Below are 27,591 nucleotides of genomic sequence, written 5' to 3' on the forward strand. Positions count from 1 at the left end.
GGACGAGAACGCGGCAGATTTTGCTACGCGCCACCATCGACACCAAACTCACGGCTTACTTTAAGCTAAACCAGATGGAGGGAGCGCCACGTGATTTATTTTATAGGGAAATCCCGGAAAATTACACGTGGAACGCAAAGCGCGGTCAATGGCAATCACGTGTTTATAATCGTAATGTGTTTGGCGTTGTCGTCATTCAACGCACAACGATGAATTGTACTGTTTGCGTACACTGTTGCAACATGTGCGTGGCTGCCGATCATTTGTCGAACTGCGCACTGTCCGTGCATTTGATTCGGACAGTGGTCAAACACAGACAGGTGGTGAAACTATCGTGTGCGACACGTATCGTGAAGCGTGTGTGCGTCGCGGTCTTTTCGCAATCACTGATATATTTGAACGTGCGATGCAACAAGCTTCGACGCGTGCGGCACCATATTGTCACGTTTAAGGGGGTAGCGTAAGAAGAGAAACAAGACTGTAGCTTAAGTATGTCTTCTTTATTAGGCAGTGAACACTGACCAAGAGGGGGTGTGTGGGTGTGTACGTCTAGTGGTAGGTGCGTAAGCCCTTCTGAAGTGTCGCCAAGCCGTCCAAGTGTAACGAGCCGTCCGGGCACTAGAAAGTTCGGACTGTCGCTCGTGACCTCCCTCTGGGGATGACCCCAGAGTTCGGTCATCGTCGATGGCTTGAGACGCTGATTAAATACCCACATCGTGACCCCAATTTGCCGGTCTTGCTGATTCAGACAGTGCACTAGGGGAGACCGGGGCCCGACTAGGTAACGGAACTTAGTGCAATTTATGTTATTCGTGACATCTCCCCCTTCCAACAAGTGTTCGCCCCGAACACTAAAAGTCCATGTTTACAAAATCAACTCACTTATTTTCTATTCTTATTTTCTAATGCAGGTGGGGGAGTACTTTATTTAAACCAACCTATCATCAAATATTACTTCTTAAACTAACACATGTTACTTATCTTCTAGAAAAGGGGTGGAAAAACTTTATTGAACAAATATCTTAACTACTTCTCGATTTTTAAACGTTGCCATGTTTGCATACCCAAAAAACAATTATTCCTTTCATTGGGTCACCTTTCAACCTTGTTGTTGCGTCCATCTTCTTGCCTTCTCATTTAAGCGTAAATTGTCCCCTGCATCGGGCACCATCTTCTAGTACCTTCTCTCGGCACTACATTGTCTAAGCGGAAATCCATCGCTTAGCTTCGACATCTTTGGTCCATTGCGTGCTCTCTTTTTAGCACACGTTGCTTTGGACTACTATACATCATTTCTAAGCCCATCTGGAGAACCTTCTTCAGCCCGTCATTTAAGGGACTCTGGGTGCACGCGGCTGTAGAACCGACGGTGCGGAACCCATCCGAAGATGCTGGTTTCTCCTAGGCTTGCTCCTCTTCTTCTCGCTTCTTTAATCAGGTCAATTTGTTGATGGACGCAACGAGGTAATTAGGTGGTCCCTAAAGTCAACAATTAATTAGCAAACAAGCCCGACTCCAATAACATAAACAGACAACATGTATTTATAAACAAAACACCTTATACTTGCGCGATTTTGCTACCTCAGCAAAGTACCTAGGTCGGGAATGGCGTCACTGGTCTAGAAATCGAGATATTGTTATTGCATTAACTATACATACACTTATTTTATGAAACCTAGTTATCAAAAGTTTAGTTTTATCTTACCCAATACTATACAAACTAATATGTGATCCTATACACTAAAATGTTTAGGGCAACCTACAGGCCGCTCTTGATATTGCCCTACTCAGTTCAAGCAACTGCGGACCTGCAGGCTGGTCCTTCAAAACTCGCTTGATTCTTCTGGGGTGGGCATTGTTGTGTCGTCTTCCTGATCTCTCTTTCTTTCTCTCTCTTTGTCTCTCTTCTGGTCTTTGCCTCTCTTCTTTCTGTTATTCCTTTATCTTTTTCCCGTGACTTAATTGGCTTCAATTTGCGAGGGTGTGTCTATCAATATGAAGATTAATAGACGGGGATTGAACGGGGCTGCTAGGATTTGCTGATCTCAAGTTGTACGCTTTTCTCATTCCTGTTAGGGCGTACGGCTTGGTTTGGCCACAGATATGGAGATCAGTAGCCCCGGGATTCAACAAGGCACCTCCACCATGTCACGTTTAAGGGGGTAGCGTAAGAAGAGAAACAAGACTGTAGCTTAAGTATGTCTTCTTTATTAGGCAGTGAACACTGACCAAGAGGGGGTGTGTGGGTGTGTACGTCTAGTGGTAGGTGCGTAAGCCCTTCTGAAGTGTCGCCAAGCCGTCCAAGTGTAACGAGCCGTCCGGGCACTAGAAAGTTCGGACTGTCGCTCGTGACCTCCCTCTGGGGATGACCCCAGAGTTCGGTCATCGTCGATGGCTTGAGACGCTGATTAAATACCCACATCGTGACCCCAATTTGCCGGTCTTGCTGATTCAGACAGTGCACTAGGGGAGACCGGGGCCCGACTAGGTAACGGAACTTAGTGCAATTTATGTTATTCGTGACAATATCGTTTACGTAAATTTTATTCTTTAATAGTGTTGATCAGTTTGGACGCGGGCCAATCCTATGTGGTCAACGTTTTAGCGGTTTGGTCCAAATTTAAGTTTCCGCACATGATTGCCGACTTGGTATTGGGTCCACGTCCCACCACCACTTCATACGGTCATGCCTATCATCTTGCCATTGCACAGATCGATTCGATCTTGGCAAGAAATAGTAAAGACGATAACTTAACGTTGGCCAGGCTGGGTTTGCACGATCCTGAAGCAATCTCCTACGATGACGGACATAATGACGCAGATACCGAGGTAGTTGCGTCATTGATGCGTCGGGCGTCGTGCGGTGGAAGGGGTGGCGGGGCAGTTTCCCAATTGTCAACATCAGTGATGACGACGACAACAACACCAGTAGCAACAATAACGACAACAACAATTGCTGCTGCTGCCGCTGCAACAGGGACAACATCAACAGTACAAGTGATGGAGTCGTCTGTAGTAGCAGTGGTACCGCAAGTAGAAGTAACGGAAGTGACGGAACCGCAAGTGGAGGCGGGAGTTGCAGTAGTTGTAGTTACAACTGCTGTGACTACCACCACCACCACCACCATCACGACCACAACCAACATTACAACTTTGACCACAACCACAACGACGGCCATTACTACGATTACTTCTTCTTCCGATACTACTACTACTACCACCACCACCCCCAGTACTCCTGTCACGAATACTGTTGATGATGTTGTTGTTGCTGGGGCGGCGACTGCTGCTGCTGCTGTTGCACAAGCTGCTGCTGCTGCCCGCAATGATGACGATAATTATGCCGACGAAAGTAATCGTGAACGGATTGCTTGGGAGGAGTATTGCTCTAAATACCGTGTTGTTAGTTTGACGGTAGAACAGCTTGCCATCTACCGTCGTATAGTGTTTGCCATTTTACGGCGAAAAAATTTACTAAACAATGGTGATGCGTGTTTTCATTTTGGTGTTAGTGAGTGGTTAGTGTCGCAACGTCTCCATCGATTTGGTCAGTCCGATGACGACGACTACGACGACCACGACGACGAGGACCAGAATAGAGACCAACAAGGAGTCAATGACGGTTGCGTCACACCAACCAACACATCCAATCATGTATTGCCACCGATGCCTAATGTTCGCGATTGCCAGAATTTGTTTTATATTGATGGTCCGGCTGGCACGGGCAAAACCTTTTGGTATAACGTATTAAATGCTCGATTAAAGTCGAGCCGGTATATACATGGATTGACAGTGTTGGCGGTGGCGTGGACGGGAATTGCAGCATCCCTAATTATGGATGGCATGACGTGCCACAAGGCCTTCCGGATCGGCTTGGACCTCAACGAAACGTCCACGGTGAGCACAATCGCAGCAAGCGGTTGGCTGAAGTTGACGTCATCTTTTGGGATGAAGTGTCAATGACCAGTCGATTTGCTTTGGAGGCCGTCGATCGTTATTTGCGAGACATTACGCGCTCTCAAGTACCGTTCGGCGGCAAAGTGATTGTGTTTGGCGGTAACTTTCGTCAAACCTTGCCCATTGTGATGCGTGAACATGGGAATGCAATGTCGATACTGAATCGATCGGTTTTAAGTAGTTTTCTCTGGCATTACGTGATGCCAGGCAAGCAGAGTCTCTCTGAAAATTTGAGAGCCAGATCGTGTCCAGATCCCGTCGTCGCAGCGCGGTACGCCCAACAGCTGTTGGAAATTGGTGAAGGACGTTTTCCGCTCAAGTTGACGCGTGTAGCTTATGCTCCGCGGGATTTGATCGACATCCCACCCGAGTTTCGGGTGCCAACGCGGCAACACCTCATCGACTTCGTATACGTCGGTGCGGGTACTACGGCCAGTCGAATACGGGATACCATACACGAACGCGTCATTTTATGTCCAACCAATGCCGAAGTTAGCGAAATTAACGACAAAGTGTTGGAATTGCTTCCCGGTCAGGTCTGCTCCTTCTTCTCCGTTGACGAGCAACTGAGCGATAATCAGCCGGCGCACAGTGGTTAGCCGTAATGTTATTCGGCGGCCAAAAGAGATTTAAATATTATTTTTATATTTTATTTTATTCTATGATGTTTTTTAGTAAACTTTTCTGTTAAATTAAAAATACTAAAAAAAAATTATTACATGCAAGAGCGCATGTGAAAGCATAGATTTTTCGCATTTAACATAGAACTTATTAAATTTCATTCTTGTTGTGTCTCAAAAAATTTGGGTTTTTATGTAATATTTGAAAAGCAACAATTATATTTTATTTTCTAAAACTGAATGACATCTCTTAATGTAATATAATACTTTTATTATACAATGTGATAAATTTATTTTATAGATTTTTAATGATATAATGTAATTATATGTTTTTACAAAATAAGTATGTTATTTAAAAATGTACAAAATAGTTTGCGACGCTTTGCGACTCTCCAATTTTAGGATTGATGTAGTCTATAAGCTTTGGTCTTATGTATCAAAGTTTTGGCAGTTGCCGAAATTTGCCTATTTAGATTTTATAACGTATTTCAGTCAAGTGGGTCATGCGCGCCAATAAAACAAATGTATGCCGTTGACGTGGACGTTGACAGATCTTGTTTTATTTAAATTAAATAAGATTGCTGTAGTACAACCAGTAAAAATCTATTGTGAAAATGTTAAAAGTTCGTAAAAAATATCTGTCGGATAATATTATTAGTTTAAACGGAAGTGAGGATAGGCTTTTTCGTAACCTAAAAGAACGGTTCAAAATTAGTACCGATGACTTCAAAATTGTGAAACGTACTTTACAGAGAGATTTTTTACCCAAGTTTAAACGTAAGTGGAAGCAAGTCAATAGAACTAAAGAACAATTCAACAAAAAGTTTAAACATTGGTTGGAAGGTGAAATAATATTTAAAACTACATCGACAGTTTCGACTTCCGCAGGAAGACCGACCAAAAAATTAGAGGAGTGTTCAGAAAGAAGTAAGCGCAGAAAGTTATCTAAACTGGAAGAAGTAAACAACATATCAATAGCAGAACTTCAAGGTTTATTGGAAAGAAAATTAAGGGTAGAAGGGAAGAGAGATGAAGCAGAACTCGTTCGAGAAGTGCTTTCAATGGGAGCACATAAATTTAAAGAACAGTTTAATGAAGATAAAAAAAAAAAATAAAGAATTTTCTCGAGATGACGCTTTGGCTTTAATAACCGATGCGAATTTATCAAGGTATCAATATAATAGTATAAGAGAACAATGCTTATTAAGAAATGCCGATTTATTTCCCAGTTATAATCAAATTTTTCGAGCCAAATCTGATTGTTATCCTTTATTTATGAAAATTACTGAAAGGGGCGCTTCTATTACACTTCAACATCTTTTAGACCACACTATTAAACGACTGTTGTTAACAACTGACGTACAAAATACAGTCCTAGGAATGAGCTCACAAGATCTTATGTTATACAGCAAATGGGGTTGCGATGGATCTTCGGGACATAGTGCATATAAACAAAATTTTAATAATCCAAATATATCAGACGAGTCAGTATTTATGGCATCTTTAGTTCCCCTTCAGCTAGTTACTTCGGAAATATAATCATTTGGAAAAATCCGCATCCCTCATCGTCTAACTACTGCAGACCGATATTTTTTGAATTTTTAAAGGAAACACCCGAAAATGTAATAGACATCGTTAATAATTATCAAAAACAGATTGAAAACTTGAAGAGACAATTGTATCATCATTAAATTGCCAAGTTGTATTTGCAGTGCATCACAACTTATCTTTCACGATGATAGATGGAAAGATATGTCAAGTTTTAAACAGAAACCTCATCTTCAGCATGTTGTCCGATATGTAAGGCAAAACCATCCGAAATGAACGACTTGGAAAAACTTCGAAATAAAAATGTAAATACCGATGCATATAAATATGGCCTTTCATCTTTACATGCTTTAATCCGGTTATGGAATGTATCTTACATATATCATATCGTTTAGATTTTAAAAAGTGGAGTGCTAGATCCAGTGTTCAAAAAGACCTTTTAAAAAACAAGAAAAACGTGTTCAAATGGAACTTAAACAAAGACTTGGTATAAATGTTGACGTGCCGAGACAAGGAAGTGGAAACTCAAACGATGGCAATACTGCTAGAAGATTTTTTAGAGATACTCAAATAGTTGCAGAAGTAACAGGAGTTGATGAAGAGCTCATTATCAGGTTCTCTACTGTACTTCAAGTTTTGATAAGCGGAAGAGCAATAAATGAAGAAGCCTTTGATAACTATGCTCAAAATACAGCAAACATTTTTGTATCGAAGTATTGATGGTTTTACATGCCTTCTTCAATCCATAAAATACTTTTACATGGGTGTGGTATAATACAATCTGCTTGTCTTCCGATTGGACAACTCAGCGAGGAAGCAGCGGAAGCAAGAAATAAAGATTTCAAAAAGTTTCGTCAATTTGGTTCAAGAAAATGCTCGCGAGTTGCCACTAATGAGGATATTCTACATTCTCTGCTAGTATCATCCGATCCGTACTTGACTAGTCTGAGAAATCGATGGAAAAAAACATGTCAGTTTTGAAATGAGCGAGGAAGCCACAAAACTTCTAATTTCATAAGTATGTAAATAAAATCATTTGTTTTCGAATTTTAAGTTAAGTTAAACTCAAATTTGAGGAAATTAAATTATAATTTTTTATTATATTATCAAAACTTGTGTGTTTGCAAATTGTAAAGTTAAAGTAGTTTTCATAAAACTTCTTGGTAACTTAGGAAATATTTTTAAAAATTAAAAAAGAAAATAATAACTTGAATTTTTAGGTTATATTGGGTTTTTGTAAAATTCATTCTTCTCCGTGGAATTTTATAGTGAATTACTAAAATTGTGCATAATTTTTCTCTTTACAAACAGATAAAACAATATTTTCAACACAAATTTTAGGGATCTGTACAAATTTTCACTTATTAAAAGTAGTGTTTTATATTATGACCGCAGGCGTCCATAAGACCGTACCACTGTGCGGCGCCCCGTCAACGAGCAAGTCACCAACAGGAGCAGCAGCAACAACCAGCAGCAGCACCACAAGCCAATAACGGAATGCCACCACCCCCCGATCGTGACAATAACAATATTGGCGACGATGCAATCGAACAACTGATGCTAAACATCTGTATGGACGACGACGGGATTGTGCGAACACCACCACCACCACCACCTGTGGTACAAGCCATTCCACCAGCCACAGAAGATGTCGTCGCCAATATTGTACCCGGAGGAGCAGCTGCAACAACAGCGAACTCAAATCCCGGTACGCCTTGCATCCGCTATGACTGTCAACAAGTCGCAAGGACAAACTTTTAAGCGGGTAGGGATTGCGCTACAGCAGTCCCTGCTTTGCTCACGGCCAGTTGTATGTCGCCATGTCGCGAGTCGGCGATCCTGCACAAGTTCGAATTTTCGTGGGGCCACATACCGATGCAAGGTCGTTTCACATTTCCTACCACCGTGCTCACAACGCGGAATGTGGTACACCGCGAAGAGTTTACGGTAAGACCCGATCCGCCTGTAGTCGTATATAATATACGCAAACGGGCCCATCAAAACGTCAATGCTGTAGTCGTTGGTCCCGATGGTGGCAATGTGGTTGATGGTGATGGCGGTAATGATGGTGGACCACCACGATTATTGTCGCTGCCACAATTATTGTTGCCCCCATTGGACACGGCGGTATTACGTGTTGATGGAACCAGGCGGATTGGAGATCGACCATCGACCATTTTACGATCGAGACGCTCTGTTGATGCCACCACCCATCGCATTACCACCTAGAGCGCGCCACGAAAAAAACGACACAACGAACCAAAAACCTACTTGGCACCACCATCAAATCATCACAGGCCGGCACGCATAAATCATCGTCGAAGATCGAATTTTGTCAGACGTGCAGATTCGGCCGCCAAGAGGTTTGCCACAACCTGGGCTACTGCTACGATTCATTGCCCTCTGCTATACCACGACATCCACCATCATCAGCAGAGGAGCAACTGTGACGCCAGAACAAATCGTAGGACAGTGACGGAGAAGTGAGCGAGGCGCACTGGTGCAAATTGCAAAAGAGCAATTTTTTCAACCCCATTTGTCCAGATCTCACCGATGTGGAGTTGAAAATGCGCAAATCCGTCGCTGATATGCCTGGCACCTCGGATACGATTAGCGACCAACTGACAGAGGATCAGAGGGATGAAACGAGACAAATAGCGGAAATCGAGGCGAGAATTCGTCAGCGCAAAGCGATGGAAGCTATTACCGGATTTGGACAGCCCCCTTCAAAGAAGGGAAAAAAAAAAAAAATAATATAAATATTTTAAATTGATACAAAAGTGTAGACGAATTTGGTCTTGCTAGGCAATTTTAAATGTTTATATTTACCAAAAAAATTTAAAAAAATGTAAAATCAATTTAAAATGGTTACAGATTGGTGTGGTCAATCTGAAATTTGGTACGTTTTTTAGATGATCTCGCACGTACAGTCTGTAGGTGTTTAAAATTGACCCAAAAAAAAAATTGTTAGTTTTAGGTGCGCATAGTTTTTAAGTTCCCCTCTGGTCCCTGTTGTAGATATAGGAGATAATAGAATAGGAAAAAAAAAAATAAATCCAAAAAAATTAAACAACAAAAACCAAAAAATACACAAACGACACAAGTGTTTTTAAAGTGGTACTAAAACACTTGAATCTGGACATTAAGTGTAATCACTTTAAATACTAACACACACACATAAACACACATTTCGACATAAAGTGTTTAAAGTTAAACTAACGTACCTAACTTTTTTTTAGTATTTCATTCATTCAATTTTTACAACTTTAAATGCTTTATGTTGTGACAAATACTTTAGTGTAATTCACGTAATGTACGAGTATGACAATTACACTGGGGGTAACAACAAATAGATAAGTTTTAGGTGAAATATTTATTTACCTGTTTCTAATCTAAAAGGTACCCTTCCATGGAGCTGTGTGACCTTGACGTGGGTGGAAGGGATTAGTAGATTAATGTGTGTTTGCATATTTTTTGCATGCAACAACATTGATCGAAGCCAAGGACAGCTCAAAGTGTTTTTCTTACATTTTTAAAAGTACTTTCTTGACATTTTTTGTTAATGTCAGCTCAACTTTATGATGACGACTACGACGACGACGACGACGACGATGAACAAAGGTTCTTTTCAGAACCATCACATGATAATTACAGAAATTCGTTTGTCCTTAATTTTCTCATCACGTTTCAGGTATAAAAAGTTATATATAAAACTATTCCCCAACTTTTAATTTAATTGACTCTCAGTAACACTAAAATTTAGTTTTCTCCCCAAAAACTTTTGAAAATAAAAAAACTGTAACCTGTAACCCTTCCTTTAGCAAGGACAGGTCAAAGTGAATTTTTTTTGTTAGTTTCAGCTCACAACTTTATACTGCTGATGACCGACGACGTTGAACAAAGGTTCCTTTTCAGAACCATCACATGATTAATTACAGAAATTCGTATTCGTATATATTTTTTGGCGACGTTTATATGCACCAAATTGCTTTCAGTGCAATTACATAAACAAAATTAATAATTTATAAATAGTTTATCATAAAATTATTTCTTAATTTACTACATTTACGAGAAAGGTGTTGCAATGCAATTTCTTATTCTTAATTCATAAATTTATTATTTTTCTCTGTCAAATGTTATTCATCAATTAATAATAACACAATATTCATTTTTTGGTTATGAAATCGGTTGTTTTTATTTCAACTATTCAAAATATTAAAAGTTTGCAATCTAACCCAATACATTTCTTTTAGTATTTGACAGATTCTAGATTTAGTTTTTATTGATAATTGTATTTTAAAAGTTGAAATAACCATCTTTCAGGTCATTAGTTATGAATATGTTTATGGAATTTTGTATAAACCAATATAATGCATTACGGACTTGAAACTTTAAGGTTACAACAAGGAAAATGCGCTATGATTATGAATTAAGTCCATCACATGATTAATTACCGAAATTCGTTGTAGTCAATCCATCACATTTCGTTTCAGATATATGTTATTTAGCCACGAGTAGGACTGACCATATTATTGTTATTGAGAACCATCCCATAGTATTTCCTCAAACAAGGAAAACAATAAAATGTGGATTTATAGTCTCAACGAAACAATTGAAACACTTGCTTAATATTTTGTTGTATTATACAGGGGGTTCAAGAGCACCCTGGACATGGGGAAAACGGTTTTGATTTTTTGCGCCTGCACAATTCATTTAATGGAAAATGATTCAGATAAAAGTTGTAGAGCACATTTTCGCCTACCAACCTGTAATTTTTTTATTACAGTTTAATTTAATCACTGTGACAATTTATTACCATAAGTAAATCTAATTGTAAGTAAATTAAATTTTGTTTTTGTATGCTATAGTAAGAGTAACAAAATTTAATATACAATAAAAAAGAAAGGCCTGTTTTTGTTCTTTAAAAGGCCTGTTCGTAAAGACACTTTTAATCGTTGCCAATTTATTATTAATCAATAGTGTTGAAATTATGACAAACAATATTAAAATTTGTCTACTATGAAATTGAACTATATACGTACTACATAATAATAAATTGGTTACGGTTGAAAATGTCTTTATGAATGGGCTTATAATTAGAATTTAAAAAAATATATAGAAAAAAAAAAACTTCCTGACATTTGGTGAATGCCAAAAATTGAGTATTAGTGATGCGCTCTGTTACGAGATGGCGCTTCTTTTACTTCCAAACGTTAACATTGCAGTTTCCAGTCTAAAGGGGGATAGTTTGTGCTCTTCACATCTGTTGAATTTACTGTGCAAGGACTTTCAAGTACAAGATGTTAAATTATATTTCAGCGCTTCATTCTTCATAGATTATATTATTCACTGAGTAGTACTGCTCGCGGTGCTGGCCTGGCCCCGAATGTTGACGTTTGAAAATGTCATTAACTGACAATTGAAAATTCCTGTCAATTAGGTGAACTTCCTAACTAGCTCACTTTCGTTTTCGGCGCTGGTTGGTAAGGATGTTGACCTTTTATAGTCCAACGTTTTTACTTTTACGTTTAGGGCAATTAAATTTTCCTTTTGATTTAGGTCTTTAGGTGGGTTCAAAGATGTCCTCTAGGAAACGTGTTAGGTCTCGTTCACGTTCTAGTTCTCGCTCGAGTCTAGAAAAACGAGTCAGACTGCTAGAGTCTTTGTTAAATAGAAAAAGCACGTGCGAAAATCGTTCTTCCCGAATTTCTTCAAAGCGAGAATATCAGTCTCGCAGAAGAAGGGACTACAGCGAAAGCTCTAGTTTCGAGTCCCAGTCTTCTTCAGGGGGTAATAGCCCGCAAACCGAGTCTAAAGCCTTAGATCGCAGTCCATCAAGTGGTTCGGCGGGCAATGAAGACGTTCTGGTTTTGCATGATGAAGAGACCATTAAGCTTTGGGTGATGACCCGGATTTAAGAAAACCAATAAAATTGAGTTAAATGGGGCATTTTGACTGTACGTTGGGAGAACCTTTTGGCTTCAGGTTTATCAAGGGAAGCCCGAACTAATCTAATGGAGAAATATCCAGTTCCTCTTAATTTGATGCATTTGAAAGCCCCAGATCTTAATGTGGAGGTAGCAGGTATATTATCTAAAAGTTTATTAAAAAGAGATAAGTATTTAGCTAGTTCTCAGACTCAGTTGGGATCAGCTTTGTCAGCTTTAGGCTGTGTTTTAAATTTATTACTAAATGAGTCCACTGCAGATAACAACTCAGTGCGTAAAGCTGCTTTACAGCCAGCTTTGGATGCAGGTCGAATTCTTGTAGATCTGCATTATCAATTATCTCAGAGTAGGAGGTTTTGTGTTGTACCCTTATTGGATAAGATGATTAAGCAAATTGCTATAAACAGCAAGGTGGAAACAATGCTTTTTGGGTTAAAATTAAGGCTCAGAAGGAGATTGAGAAAAACAGTAGGGAACTTAAGAGCATTCAGTCAGTTTCCTTAAAGCAGGCAAACACAAGAGGAGGTCCTAGTTCTTTAAACTGGAATGCCCCATCTCGGTCTTACAGACAGAGGGAACCGAGATATCAGAGGGGGCAAAAACCTCTTTACCGACAGGAGAAAGGCAAAGTAGAGTGGGGGAAGGCCGAGGAGAGGGCCTATGCATACAGGAAGAAGTAAAGGTAGGTAAACATGGGGGTAGACTGAAGCATTTTGTAAAAAGATGGAGAATAATAAATCCTAAGCCAACAATAATAAGTTGGATTAAGCAGGGTTATCGTCTGCATTTTCAGGGCCTGCCCTTGCGCAGTTTATCAGGGCAAAGAAAACAACAATTTTCCGTATTTGAAAACAACAAATTCTTAAAGCTTTAAATAAGCTATTAGTTTCAGGTGCTATAAGAAAATGTTCACCATCTTCTCGCCAGATACTGTCTCCCTTTTTTCTAATAAATAAGCCTAATGGAGATAAACGCTTTATCCTCAATCTCAAAAGACTAAATCAATTTGTTAAATCTCCTCACTTTAAAATGGAAGATTGGCGTACAGTTGTTAAACTTTTGCAGGCAGGTTGGTGGATGACAACTATTGACGCTTTTTTCCTGGTCCCAATTAATTCTTCTTCAAGAAGAATTTTGAGGTTTGTTTTTGAAAAGAATTGTTTCGAATTTGTTGGTCTACCTTTTGGCCTTTCATGTGCGCCATATGTATTCACAAAGATTATGAAGGCTGTAGTTGCACACCTACATAAGCTGGAAATTTGCTGCATCATTTATTTGGACGATATGCTTATTCTGTCTCAGAGTGAGCACCTGGCCAAATTTCACACTAGAATTTCTATTGATTTGTTGGCTTATTTGGGACTTGTTATTAATTTTAAAAAGAGTTGCCTGTCTCCATCCCAAAAGTGCAATTTCTTGGTTTTTATTTTGATTCTGTCTCCATGACAATCTCATTGCCTGAAGAGAAAAAACAAAGGATTATCTCAACCATTAAAGTTTTTTTGAGGCTGTCAGAATGTAGAATACAGTTTGTGGCTCATTTATCTGGTTTACTGGTATCTACTTTGCCAGCTGTAAAATATGGGCTATTATATTTGAAAAATTTGGAGAGGTTCAAAGTTACTGCTTTAGTTAATGCTAATCAGAAATGTCTTATTAATTCTAGGTTATTAAAGAGAGACTTAAAATGGTGGTTATCTGCTATAGAAAATGCTTCTCAAGTATTTCGACAGGATGTTTACTCTGTCGAGATTTACACGGATGCTTCTAATACTGGTTGAGGAGCTCATTGTGTTGGAAGAGAGGCTCATGGGTTCTGGGACTCTGGAGAAAAGAATACCACATAAATTATTTGGAGCTTTTAGCTGCTTTTAACGGCTTAAAGTATTTTACAAACAGTTCTCACTTTGGCAAAAATGTTCTCTTGAGAATTGATAATGTAACTGCGATTTATTATATAAACCGTATGGGCAGCATCAGAAATAGAAAACTTAATAAATTGTGTCAATCTATTTGGAAGTGGTGCGAGAAAAGAAATATTTGGATACATGCTACCTACGTAGCCTCTAAAGACAATTTGGCAGATAGGAGCTCCCGAATTACCAGATGTGAAACTGAACGGGAATTAAATTCCCATGAATTTGATTTAATAGTTTGCAGATTTGGATCTTTTGATGTAGACCTTTTTGCGTCATTTTATAATAAGAAATGCCAGCATTACATTTCCTTGTTCAATGATCCCCAGGCTCTAGCAATAGATGCTTTTACAATCCCTTGGGAAAATTTCTATTTTTACGCTTTTCCACCCTTTGCTTTAATCGCGAGAGTTTTAAAGAAAATAATCTCCGATAGAGCAGAAGGAATTTTGGTGGTTCCCTATTGGCCATCACAGGCTTGGTATGCATTATTCTCCAAGCTTTTGGTTGACACTCCTTTATATTTAGGACCATCTAATAATTTAATTTTTTCTCCGTTTAGAGATCAGCTGTTCCCTGTAAAGGATCTTACCCTGGTTGCAGGACGATTATCAGGGAAGCCTTTTTGCTAAAAGGTATGCCTGAAGAAGGTTTGCCAGTTATTTTGCAGTCTTTATCAGCGTCCACTATAAGACAGTATGATTCAGCATATCGGCTTTGGTGGACATACTGTACAGAAAAACAATTGTCAGTCTACGGAGCTTCCTTGGATCAGGTGATTTTGTTTTTCAGGGATTTATTGGACAAAAGAACTTTTAAATACGGCTCGTTCAACAATATTCGATCAGCTTTATCACTGATTTTTCCGGATAATTTTAGCAGACATCCTTTTATTAAGAGGTTTATTAAAGGCATTTCGAGATTGCGTCCTCAAAGACCTCGTTATGAGTTTACTCGGGATCCTCAGATGTTATTGGACTTTATCCATAACTTAGAGAACGAAGAGTTATCCTTGGAAAATCTCACTAAATCAGTTATTTGTTTATTGGCCCTGGCTACGGCACAGAGATTTCAGACATTCGCCTCCATTAAGGTTCAGAATATCTCGTTTTAGTACCTCGGCCGTAGGAAACCAATTAGGCTAATTCACGAAAAATCATAAAAAATTAATATTTTTCCCTCAAAACGCCAATTTTTTTCAAAATGTTTTTAGAAGGGTCATGACTGAAAGGGTTAATATACCGTATTAGTCGTGACCCGACGTCCAATCGACTCAAATTTGTATTCCCCAAAACAGTGCAAATACGAGTAGAAATGCTGTCGCCCCAACGTCGGTTAATCGAACGTTGAATCAACGTCCAAATGCCGTTTGGGCATTATTCATAGTTCGTAGAAAACACATGTAATTAGCATTAATTCTTCGATATAAATAGGAGCTGAGCAGACACAAAAAGTTAAATTTGCTGTAGGATGTTAATCAGTTGGAAAATAAATTGTACGTTAGATAGATATTACTGATTGCTGGTCCTTGTTCACTCCCAATGTCAACTTCTGCACAGTTACTCAGTTCGCCATGCGTAGATTGACATTTAAAGGAATGACAATATTTCTAATACTTCAGCATTTAGTTGGAAATTAAATGAAAATTATTCGGCCAGATATTGTGGATAGAACAATGCTGCAAATGGCATAACAGCAAATCGAAATCGCAAATAAAACTACACACCACCCGCGCCTCAATCATTAGTTTATTATTAAAATTAAAAAAAATCCAAGATTGACCTGGATGACCTTTTTTTGCTTCTCGCTTCACCGGGAGAATATCTGTAACAAAAAAAATATATTATCACGAGAATATAAGAAATGTCAATGTGTTTTAAGTTTTAACTCGGTTTTAACCAATGTTAGCTGAAGCTTGAATTTATATTGTAGCATAAAATCAGTATAAAAATTCATTATACATTGAATTACCATTCAATCTAGTCCACAGGTGGTCTATTTCTGACCATAAACAAGTTTAGAAACGTACGAAAATTATACGCACAGTTGCGAAGAAGGTATTTACCATACACATCTGTTCGCATGTTTTCGTATACGTAACTTAACGTATAATATCAGAAATTTACTGACTTTAAAAAAATTTATTTTATGCAAAACACGTATCTGTTAGCGCACGAGAAAACCCACCAGTTAAAAACAGCGCACGGGAAATGCGCACTTTCCAGCGTCCTCACGGAAAAGGTACATTTTTTCAAACAAATCAACCAAAAAATAGATAGTTTTCAGACTAGTAAGAATAATGAAAAAAACCTTTCCTACTCAGGTGCGGTAAATGCACTTTTACACACTTATTTGAGTGCGGGAAAGAGTACTTTTCCGCACCGGATGCGGTAAAGTTACTTTTCCGCATTGCAAAATTAATTTACAATAAATGTAAAATTTTAAAGGTAATACCAGGTGTCCAAGAGCACCCTGGACATAGGAGATTAACATGGGAAAACGGTTTTAATTTTTTTGCGCCTGTACGGTTGATTTGATTGAAAAATCGTAGTAATGAAAGTTATAGTACCTATCACGGACTAGTTTTGTGTATTTTTTTCGGATCTCTAACTTGAGCCCTTTCGTCGTAAAACACGAACAAAAATGAGAAAATTTAAACTTTTGACCTGCACTGTATAGGCGGTTGTCGAGCAACCGTACCAGCAACAATGACCTGTTTACCCGTTTCATAAAAATGGTGGCTTTGTCAGCAAAACGGTAGTCTAAACATTAATTAAATTCTCAAGTCCTGAAAGGCTTACCGATGTGACCTTTTGTCCTCAGTTCCTTTACCTAACTTCAACCGTTTCTGACTTTTAACAGTTTTGGTTACACACAGGTTTTGGTCACACAACAGTTTATAAATACTATTGTGATTTATAATACTTTTTAAATTTCTTAAACACAAGATAATTTCGCCTACTACTACGAAATCTCGATTCAAACAGACCTGCACGAACCACTTTCAACCGACAATCTTTTTTACCTTACATTCTTTCTCCGCTCATCTCCCCGATAAGCCATTCGAGTATTCGTTTCATTTAGTATAGCAAACTATAATACAATTTTACTCTAAACGCACGACAAAAAAAACCCGCAGCCAGGTATCGGACTTTGTCCTCTCCGATCCGAAAGGAATCTGGCCACCGACGTCATCACCCATACGCACGTCACCACCAATCATCTCAAAAACTGTACCAATTAATTTATATACGTTGCAGGTTATTATGAATTTTGTAAATGTACTTTACCCTTTAACCATTAACCGTATTAGCAAAACAATATTAAAACATTAAATATCTCGAAAACGGACAACATTTAAGATCTAAAACTAGTATACTTTTTTTAAATAGAAAACATATTAGAATAATATTTTGAAGTCGTATCTCCGTTTCAACTGCGTAAAAAAAGTTTAAGTCCTTTTAAGCAGCTGAAATAGTTGCAGATAGCGTAGTAGTAGCAAAATAGTAGTAGTAATGATGTAGCTCTATGTCCCATTACTTATGGTCCACCCTATACAGGGTTATTCACATTATTCGACACGGAAGATTGCGACTAACCTATTCACTTTCAAAAAAGTTTTGATTCTGGGATGGATATTGAAGGTAGGTTTTAAAAATATTTGCAAGATGTACCGGTTGTCCCAAATGCAGAAAAAGTATCAAAGTCATGTTTTTTCAATTGGAACATCTAGTATATTACTTTATTTTCAGAATCTACGTTGAAAATAAAAATTAATTGAAGTTCATTGATGTTTGATAGGTCTAAACTTTACAGTTCCTCAGATATTCCTAAATTTGTAAAAATGTAGAACAAATATTAACATTTAAACATTCAACCTTCCTTTGAGATTTATTGACCAACATTGGTTTGGGCGCTGATAACAGATTAAGTTTTATGACCCAAAAGTGATAAATTGTCTAGCTCATATCAGGGGGGGTCTCAAATTTTGAAGTAGTATAAACTTGTCAAAATCAAATGGAACTCCACCAATTTTATGGTTACAATATATGCAAAATTTAATTACCTATCGAAAATTATTAAGCTTTCATACCGCTAATTGTTAACGTTTTCTTGGAAAATCGACTGATTTTGGATACCGTTCAAAGATCACTTGGTATCTTTTCCAATTACATATCTATCGTTCTAATCTGAGTAAAGCTTAGAATTAACTAGTGGCTTAATACTTTGTAAATTTGCTATCCAAGTTACAAAATAATTCATAAAAAATGTTTTAAAACGGCGACAATTCGACTACAAACAGAAACATACCTACTCCGTTTTTGAGTCCTTCAGCAACATTATTAAGTATCTTAATGGATATACTAAAAATTTCGCTAATTCGCTAATCTGTGGTCATTTCTCAAGGGTATCAAAAATCACTCAAAATCGGTGCGAGTTCGAGAAATGTTAACTTTCCAAGAAAACGCAAACAGTTAGTCATAAGAGACCTCAATAATTTTCGGTAGATAATTAAATTTTGCATCTACTTTAACCATAAAATTCGACCACCATAAATAAACCATTCAATTTGATTTTGACAAGTTGTTAAAGCTAGACAATTTCTCACCCATGGATCCTAAAACTTGATCATTTAGCAGTTCCCAAGCCAATTTGATTGATATCAAACATAGGTTGAGTGATTAAACAATAAACCTTGTTCTAAATTTTTACAAAATAACGAATATCTGAGAAACTGTAAAGTTTAGACGTACCAAACCTCAATATCAAATAAAATACTAAGTATTCCATTTGAAAAAATATAACTTTGATACTTTTTCTGCATTTGGGACAACCGGTAAATCTTGAAAATATTTTTAAAAGATACCTCCAATAGGTCTACATCCATCCCAGAATTAAAAGTTTGTTGAAAGTGAATACTTTAGTCACAATTTTCCGTGTCGAATAACGTGAATAACCCTGTATAATGTATAAAAAAAACAAATGTTTTAATTTTGTATGTCATTAACCACAACAATTTAAAATGTTTATTGTTCAATTGAATTGTTAAAGACAATTTTCAGATTATAGTTTAGTTAAGATAACAAAAAATGCAGGTAAAAGTTGAAAAATATAAATAAATCGCAGACATTTAAATTAGGTAGGTACCTATATGACATACTTCACAAAGTTGAATTGCAAAAGCTATCAGAAAAATAAGTAATACACAGGCTGTTCCAATTAAAAAAGTCGAAATTACTTAAGCTGAATCAGTCAACAGGGTGTTTCATAATAAAGCGTTATACAGGATGTTTCACGATAAATGCGTTATATTTTAGGGTTTGATTAAACGTCAAAAAATAACTCTATTGTGCTATATAAACCATGGTTCAAAGATAATGTTTCGTTATGTAGATACAGGGTGTTAAAGTTTGGGTAAAAAAATCTAAATTTATTTATTTCATCAAAACAATAAGAGATATTTTCGTAAAACTTTTTAGGTGTCAACGATAAAGTTCGTTTTGCCATTAAAAAATATATTTTTTATTTTTGCTAGTGGCGTCTAATCGAACAAGTTATTGACCATTTTTGCAAAAAAAAAAATATGTACGCCACTGTTTTTCCATAAAATGCAAATCAGTTCTGAATTCCTTATTCAATTTAACACAGAAAAGGCATCTAGTAACTTTTTGGTACGTCATCTCGTTTTCGAATAAAAAATCCTGCAAAGTACCATTAAAATTAATACTAAATCTTCGAATTTCGTCTCTATTCAATTTTAAAATTTTGATTTATCCAGTTTTTTAATAAAAAATAGGAAGATACTGCTTGTTCCTATCGAATTAAAAATTTTTGAAAAAAACTAAATTAATAAAAATTTAGATATTGATTAATAAACAGTCGACGATTTAGTATTGATTTTATGGGTACATTTTCATGATTTTCAATTTTTATTGGAAAAAAGAAAGGTGTACCGAAAAGTTACTAGATAGCTTTTCTGTTCTAAATTAAATGGGTAATTCAAAATTGATTTGTGTTTAATGGAAAAAAGAGCAGTGTACATATTTTTTAATTTTCTTAATTTTTTTGCGAAAATTAAAAAAATATGTTTTTATTGCAAAACGTGCCTTATCATGGACAGTTGACCTACAAAGTTTAATAAAAATATCTGAGACCGGTTTGAATAAATAGATCCAAACTATAACACCCTGTATCTCCATAACGGAACATCTTTGCCCCATGGTTTATTTAGCAAACTAGGGTAATTTTTTACTTTTAATCAAACCATAAAATATGACGCATTTATCGTGAAACACCCTGTATTTTAGGGTTTGATTAAACGTCAAAACAAAACCTAGTTTTCTATATAAACCATGATCCAAAAATGTTTCGTTATGGAGGTACATGGTCTTAAAGTTTAAAAAAATAATAATAGTCCCTTTGGAGCAAGATGAATGTTCTGACGATATGTGGTATTTTTTAAATAATGCCTAAATGAATTCTATTTAGACTCACAATTGCTTCTATAACATTTTATTCATTATGTAGCTAAATTTTAATAGTTTTATGAAATTGAGAAAACTTAATTTGACTTGAATGAAAATTTAGTTTAATTTTAATTCGCAGGTCTACATAGACGTAATTAAAAACTTAATTTTTGTCCATAACAACACGTAGTAAACAAAGTAGTCCAGGTTACTTTACTCTGGGTTGATATCGAGGGGTAGACCGCCGATAATTTTTTGTACACCAAAATGCCTTTTTGCATACGAAATACCTTTAAAATACCTCACAATGCTTCGATTATGCCTCATAGTGATAATGCCTTAAAAAAACAGCCTAAAATGCCTCTAACTGCTTAGAAATACATCAAAATGCCTTTAAATTATTTAAACTGCCTTAGGATACCTTAAAATGTTTACACATTTGTTGCTTTCTTAAATACAGACATAGAAACAGTTGAAGTAATTTAAATTTAGACAGTAATAAAATTGTAAGAACTATAGGTCACATGACTTGATAATTCAATTTTTGAGCTTGCAACATTGTAAAGGCTAGTTGACATTGTCAAAAACAGTCACGTGAAGTTCAAAACGCAGTTTAAACTTTGAAAAATGGTAAATTAAATTTAAAAGGTTGTTAAAACTTAACTTGCAAAATACACGTTACGTGACGTTGAAAATGCAATTCTGCATGTTCTTTCAACACTGTAAAGGTCAGTTGACATCTGTCAAAATTAGTCACATGACCATTAAAATGTGGTTTAAAATTAAAAACTGGCAAATTACATTTAGACTATTTTAGACATTTGTAAAAGCAAGAGACACATCACGTGACTTTGATTATGTCATTTTAGAGCTTGCAACACTGTCCAAGCCAACTGACACCTGTCAAAAACAGTCACATAACTTTAAAATGTAATTTAAATGTTGATCATTTGGTAAATTAAATTTAGACATTTGTAAAAGCTGAAATTGTAAAATACACGTTGTGCGACGTTAATAATACAATTTTGAGCCTGCAACACTGTAAAAGCCAGTTGACACCTGTTAAAAACAGTCACGTGACCTTAAAAATGTAGTTTAAATGTTGAAAAATTGGTACATTTTTATAATAATTTGTAATGAATATTGTTTCAACTCAATATCATGTAACAAAGATTTTACCATAATAATTACTTGTGCCTATGCTGTTATGTTCAATTTTCAGTCAATTTTGTTATATTAATAAACTACATTTTGAAATATACAGACAATGCCCCACAATACTCTCAAATGCTTATAAATATCTCAAAATGCCTCGTAATGTCTTGTAGTAATGGAAAAGTGCCTCATAATACCTCGAGTGTGTACACCAAATTACCTCGGCATTCTACCCCTCGGTTGATATGGAGAATAAGTATATTTATTAATACTACAACTAAAAACTTGGGTAAACCCTGCCTCATATACTACATATAATACATATTAACTCAAGGTTGAACAATGCAGTCTACAAAGTGAACAATGATGATTATTGTATTAAAGGTAAAACCATATTGAAAACTGCATTGCTTTTTATTTTAATGTTACTATCATTAAAATCAGTTAACTCACCTTAAAACTTCCTTTTTTAATCCACTGTTGTAATGTAGATAGTTTAAAATATTGCACAGGATTTTATTCTTCTCCAACTTGACTTGATTGCAGTCCCTGGGAAACGTAGTCACTTTCTTCATAAAAGTTGTGCTTTTTCAACCACATGGAAAAGTAGTGATGTATGCAGCATATACCAGTTGCAGATCTGTAAGACTGGCCTAATTAGTTACTAGAACCACCCTTAAAAAATGTTAGTACAAAAATGTGTAGTAATGATGCATCAGCAATAGCATGGTTTATTACATAGGTTAGGTATGAAATTGCCATCGTAATCTTACCTGGGCCCAGCAGCTGTTGCATCCATTATATCTATCAAAAAACATACATTTCCTTGATATTAGTGTATAATTTTCATTAATTAAATTATTGGATTTTGTCATAAAAATATAATTTAGCAGCATGTTCTAGGTAGTTTTTTTTGACATAACAAGTGACAAGTGGGAATTTTACTTCAACACAACAGATCCAAGAGGGCGGCCCCATCCGCAAAACCTGTTTCCTCAAAGCGATACGTCGCGTGACGTCACAGTGGATGCTCGGCTGCACAGTATGAACTTAAAACCAATGGTTTATTCTTTACATTGAACAAGTGAAGTCCACCTCTACTGAGTGGAGGTATTACTTTCCTTCTGACAAAGTATTTATACTATAAAGTGATACGCTTGAATAATCAAAATATCTAAAAATTCAGCTTTATTAAGTATTGGCTTATTTCTTTAAACAAAAACATTGCAGCTGCACAAAGATGTTTGCTTTACAATCATAGTACTAGATAGGTAAATATTGTCTCATATGAGTAGTTTCTACCCCTATTAGTTGAACTCACACCAAACTACCTTATTACTGCTATTACTGTGAGTTCCCAATCAAACTACCCGTCTGAAAGGACTTTCACGTTGTGACTTGAGTATTAAAAGACTGACTGGTTGTGTCTTTGAAAAAAAACTGTATTATCGGGGGTAATATCCCTAGTGCATTTAATTTTTCCGGAAAAATTCGGAAAAAACGAGTTTCTAAGTATTTCCACAGGAAAAATTAGATGCACGAGGGATATTTGGTAAGATTATTTCCTGAGTTAAATAAACATTTTATTTTATTACAACATTTTTTTAAAATTAAAACAATGCTTAATAAGAACCATAACTTTCAAGCCAGAAAGGGTAATTACTTCAAACTCATTTTAAATTACAATTAATATAAAAATTACAATTATTGTAGGTTACAGGAGTATTGTTAGCCATATCGGTTAGATTGTTTTTAATTATGTTTGTAGTAGCACTATTCTCTATGTTGCTGTGAGGAGTGTCAAACGATTGATGGTGTTGGCTCGAAGAAGTGTCTATTTTCTGTTTTTTCAAGGGAGCTTCGAAGCTTGTAGATGGTACATTATTTTGGACGGTTCTTAAAGCAGTAATGATACTTGAATGATGTTCTGTCCATTTGTAGATATGGTTGGATAGACGCAGCTTTAGAATGTCCTGTGATTTTGATGAGTTGCTGCTCGCCTACACCGGCCTTTGCAAGATTAGTAACAGCAGTTGATCGCATAGAATGGTTAGATATTTTAATTTCTTTCGTGTTCACACCTGTTTTTTGCGCTGCGTCTTTTGTCCATTTTAATAGTTCATTTCTTCCAACAGGAACGTTTTTAAACCATCCAGTGTTACGATTGGACTGCCATGCTGAATTTGGTGTCAAAAACAATCTATTTGTTGTTATTTTAGACGTTCGTTTGTCCAACAGGGATTTGTACAAACGTACCGGACAAAACTCAGGGTTTTTTGAATTAGGAACAAGCCACTTCCTATCGCACAGATTTTTTGCACCACCTTGTGCAGTTTTGCTGAAGACTGTATTGTACTGAATCCTTCCTGAAACAAGGGATACATAATTTAACTTAAATGTCAAAATATCTTTTGTAGTGAGATTTTAAAGTAGATTTATGTAGCTTTTATTTTTTTTGGAAAAGCAAAAGGAATTTTTGTGGATATATATCGTTTTTGATTTTATTACAAAAATAGTATAGCTAGCAAATTTTGGATGCTAAAAAATGACAAACGTGATTTATACAAGGTATTGCAAAAAAGACATTAAAAAATTGCGAAAACAGATTTTATGCCAAGATAAAAAGTATGCGCACATATTTTGTTTTGATATAAGCGTTTTTTGTGCCAAATTACAATAAATAGTTACAGATTTTGATGCAAAATTAAAAAGCAAGATCTCACCTGTTTTGATCCCATAATTATCAGTTTCTTCTTTAAAATGTTCTGTTAAGCAACGAGCCGCTTCTCCGCCTCTCCAAGCAAGCTCAACTGCTGCAATAAAGTAAAATTTACGCTGCAACCCGGTTGGAGTTGTCTCATCCCATAAGGACACCATCTTGTAGTACTCGTCCATATTTAAAGAAGCTGAACTTGTTTTCCATTTTTCTTCATGTTTCTCGAGACTTCTCCTTTTCGCATTTCGAGCGTCTCTACCTGGCTTAAAGGCAATGTCGTGGAATGGGTCGAACACGATATTAAATTCTTGAAAATATTTTTCCTGTAGTTTTTTGGCAACGATATTCCACATTACTTTTACACACAGTTCTTTATAGTTTTTTCCATTAGCTTTACGCATGTTCCATGCCCAGCCCTTGAAAATTAAATTTAGCTCGCCTGTCCTGTAGTTGTTATCTGGAGTAATTGGTAATTTTTTGCTTGGCAAAATTCCATAAATTGCTTCCAGATCGATGTGTGAGTCTTCTGAGTATTTAGTGGAACACTATTTTCAACAGCCGCCTTAATTTTACTTTCGGAAACATTTCCAAACCGATTCATTTTGAGTTTCAGTTGAAAAATTAATAAATTCGTAAGCGTCGTTTGTGATTTTTGTTGTTGGTAACGGTACATAGCAACACAGCATAGAAACCATCAAGTTTGTTTTTACAAGGCAACTTGTTAAACTTGCATGAAACTGCTGACAGCTAAGTTGACAGTTGTTAAGTGATTTTTTCACTTAAAATTTACATTTGTTATACTAATTCTTGATAGCGATTGGTCAAAATTGATAGGAAGGAAATAATCGATAAAAAACCGGGAAAAAAGGGGATGCCGACTCACCAACAACGTGCCCCACATACATAATCATTAACAAAACATCAAAGTTTAAGTAAGGTTAGAGCCGATTTCTTTCGACACTCAATTCCAATCATGTTTCGCGACCATGATTTTAGGATTCGATCGAAATCCTTAGAAACATGATTCATTTTCGGAAGACGAAAGAACATGTGCTGGCTCTTTGGAAGTTGTTATGTCAAAAGTGTTATACAAAAGTCAAAATACAGACATCTTTTTAATTTAATTTAATATTATTGTTTTCGTTTTTGTTATAAATGGATGATTTTATTTTGGTAAGCTATCAATCAAATCAAAAACAATATAACATCTTCTTAGTTTTAATATGGATTTTAGGAAGAGCTTTTAAAAGATTCTGGTACGATTTCCTCTTCTTCAGAAGAAGACGAGGAAGAAGATTACCAGCCTCGAACAAAACGCAGAAGAATTGTGGACTACATGAATACAATAGAAACCTATTCAGAGCTGGAATTTAAGCAACACTTCCGTTTAAATCGAAGTACATGTCAGAAGATAATTGGTAGATAAAATTTTTCTATTTTGAAAAATGGTGAGACCTGTACTTAATATCTGATAGGTTCAATGTGACTATCAGTAGTTCACATCGAATTATAAGTGCAGTTTTGCAATATTTAGTGGAGATAAGTAATGACCATATAAAATGGCCAAACAGAGAAGAAGCTGAGATAGACTCCCAACGATTTCTATTAAAAAAAGGATTGTCTAACATTATTGGGGCAGTGGATGGAAGCCATTTGAAGATTGTGCGTCCTTTGCAGAATGAGCAAGATTATGTTAATAGAAAAGGCTATCATAGCATCCTTCTGCAGGGAATTGTGAATTCTAGGAAGGCTTTTGTAAGCATAAAAGCTGGAGAACCAGGTTCCATGCATGATGCCAGAATGTTGCGCAGATCTGCAATCTACAATTTGGCTGAAGAAAATTATGATGGTCTTTTCTATGGCAACTATTGTTTGCTAGGTAATTCAGCATAACCGGCCAGAAGGTGGCTAGTAACTCCATATAAAGACAATAGACATCTATCAGAAGATCAAAGACAATTTAATTATATACATTCTGCCACCAGAATTGTTATTTATAGAACATGCTTTTGGTCTACTCAAAGGCAGATTTCGTCGAATCAGAAGTTTTGAAAACACTGACTTGCAGTTAATTACAAATTGTGTGATAGCCTCATGTGTTTTACATAATATGTGTAATTCATGTAAAGACATTTTTGATGAAATTTTTATTGAACCAGATGAATTTGAAGTAGAGGAATAAAATGTTAGCCTTCATTATAATAAGCTGTTTTATTGGTACAAATCTTGGTACCCCTTACAAGATAAAAACTACAGGTTTTATTAGGGCTTGTTAGTTTTAACAGTGTCTTATGTACCCATGTCAAAACATATTATTATGTATTAATATATTAATTATCCTTATATAATTATTATATTAGACTTACATTTATACTTCCTAAAGAACAAACAAATAATTAATTCTAGAAACAGCAAAATAACAAACTTCGGAACAAGTGAGTACCTGGTACAAAAATACTGTTATCTACTTAATCATAAATAACATTTGTTAAGATAGGCCTACAATAAGTATTTATTTTTCTGATTCTCTCAATTGTAAATAACATTGTAATAATTCCACCTTTTTTTTCTCAATAGCAAGTTTTTCTTTTTCTAGCTCCATTTTTTCCTTGTGTCTTTTATTTTTACACTCTTCTCGAAATGTACTTTTGCTTTTTTTTTTGGAAAGGGGTCTTTGTTTTTTCTGAACTACTTTCTTTAAAGTTATCACTTTCAGTAATATCACTCAAAGTATTGTCAGACACATTCTCACTAGCTGAAGTAGATGGAAGGATCGGGTCATTCTTGAGCTCACTTTTCTTTATTCCAACTTCAACACAGGTGCCTGTCTCTGTATTTATTGGCTTATGTCCAAATAACCCATTGAGCCTATTATAAAATTTGTAATTTTGCGCCCCACGTCCTGATTTTTTTGGTCCTTTGTTGTCCTTTATTGACCTGTAAACTCTCATCAAGTTGATCCACTTTCTCTCAACTTTTAATGCAGATCGCTAAAATAGAAACCAAACATTGCTTACTAATCAGATATTGATATAGGTATACATGATTTAAATTTTTAAATGGTTTATCCACAAATAATTTACATTATAGTTTTGTGCTGCCAGCTTCTCTGAAATAATGCTCCAAACATGTTTCTTTTTATTGGCATTACTGAAATCTTCCATATGCTGTTCGTACAAGTCAATTAATAGGAGAGTTTCCTTCTCTGTCCATAATTTGTCCAAACAATCAAGATTGCACTGTCCTGACTCTTGTGTATCAGTA

The 27,591-nt window shown here is 36.1% G+C and overlaps 1 protein-coding gene and 2 long non-coding RNA genes across 4 annotated transcripts; all 3 read right to left on the bottom strand.

Annotated features, from left to right (window-relative positions):
* Positions 1-13,925: 13,925 nt before the first annotated feature.
* On the bottom strand, positions 13,926-22,542 carry LOC145735300 (uncharacterized). Its single transcript, XR_014179638.1, has 3 exons — positions 22,385-22,542; positions 22,065-22,251; positions 13,926-15,813 (listed from the first exon to the last, which is right to left on the bottom strand). It is a non-coding gene; the product is annotated as an uncharacterized LOC145735300 (long non-coding RNA).
* Positions 22,543-23,245: 703 nt separating this feature from the next.
* Positions 23,246-24,600, bottom strand: LOC145735829 (uncharacterized). 2 transcript variants are annotated; one of them, XM_081989924.1, is made up of 3 exons: positions 24,335-24,600; positions 23,693-23,977; positions 23,246-23,621 (listed from the first exon to the last, which is right to left on the bottom strand). In XM_081989924.1, exons 1-3 carry the CDS (start codon positions 24,504-24,506, stop codon positions 23,575-23,577), a joined length of 504 nt encoding a protein of 167 aa, XP_081846050.1. In that variant the 5' UTR covers positions 24,507-24,600; the 3' UTR covers positions 23,246-23,574. The 2 variants fall into 2 exon arrangements, with proteins under 2 accessions (XP_081846050.1, XP_081846049.1); XM_081989923.1 differs by having other exon boundaries at positions 23,247-23,977.
* Positions 24,601-26,519: 1,919 nt separating this feature from the next.
* On the bottom strand, positions 26,520-27,591 carry LOC145735897 (uncharacterized). The gene is made up of 2 exons (XR_014179784.1): positions 27,411-27,591; positions 26,520-27,317 (listed from the first exon to the last, which is right to left on the bottom strand). It is a non-coding gene; the product is annotated as an uncharacterized LOC145735897 (long non-coding RNA).

This window comes from Ips typographus, linkage group LG11 (genome assembly GCF_016097725.1).
Source record: "Ips typographus isolate SLU linkage group LG11, UJ_Ityp_2.0, whole genome shotgun sequence".
NCBI lineage: Eukaryota > Metazoa > Arthropoda > Insecta > Coleoptera > Curculionidae > Ips > Ips typographus.

What these genes read in the sequence shown, in the direction of transcription:
- LOC145735829 (XM_081989923.1), bottom strand. Translation starts at nt 24,506, where the DNA reads ATGGACGAGTACTACAAGATGGTGTCCTTATGGGATGAGACAACTCCA. An exon ending in TAATTATGGGATCAAAACAG is followed by an intron (nt 23,978 to 24,334) that starts GTGAGATCTTGC and finishes CCCTTGTTTCAG; the next exon opens with GAAGGATTCAGTACAATACA.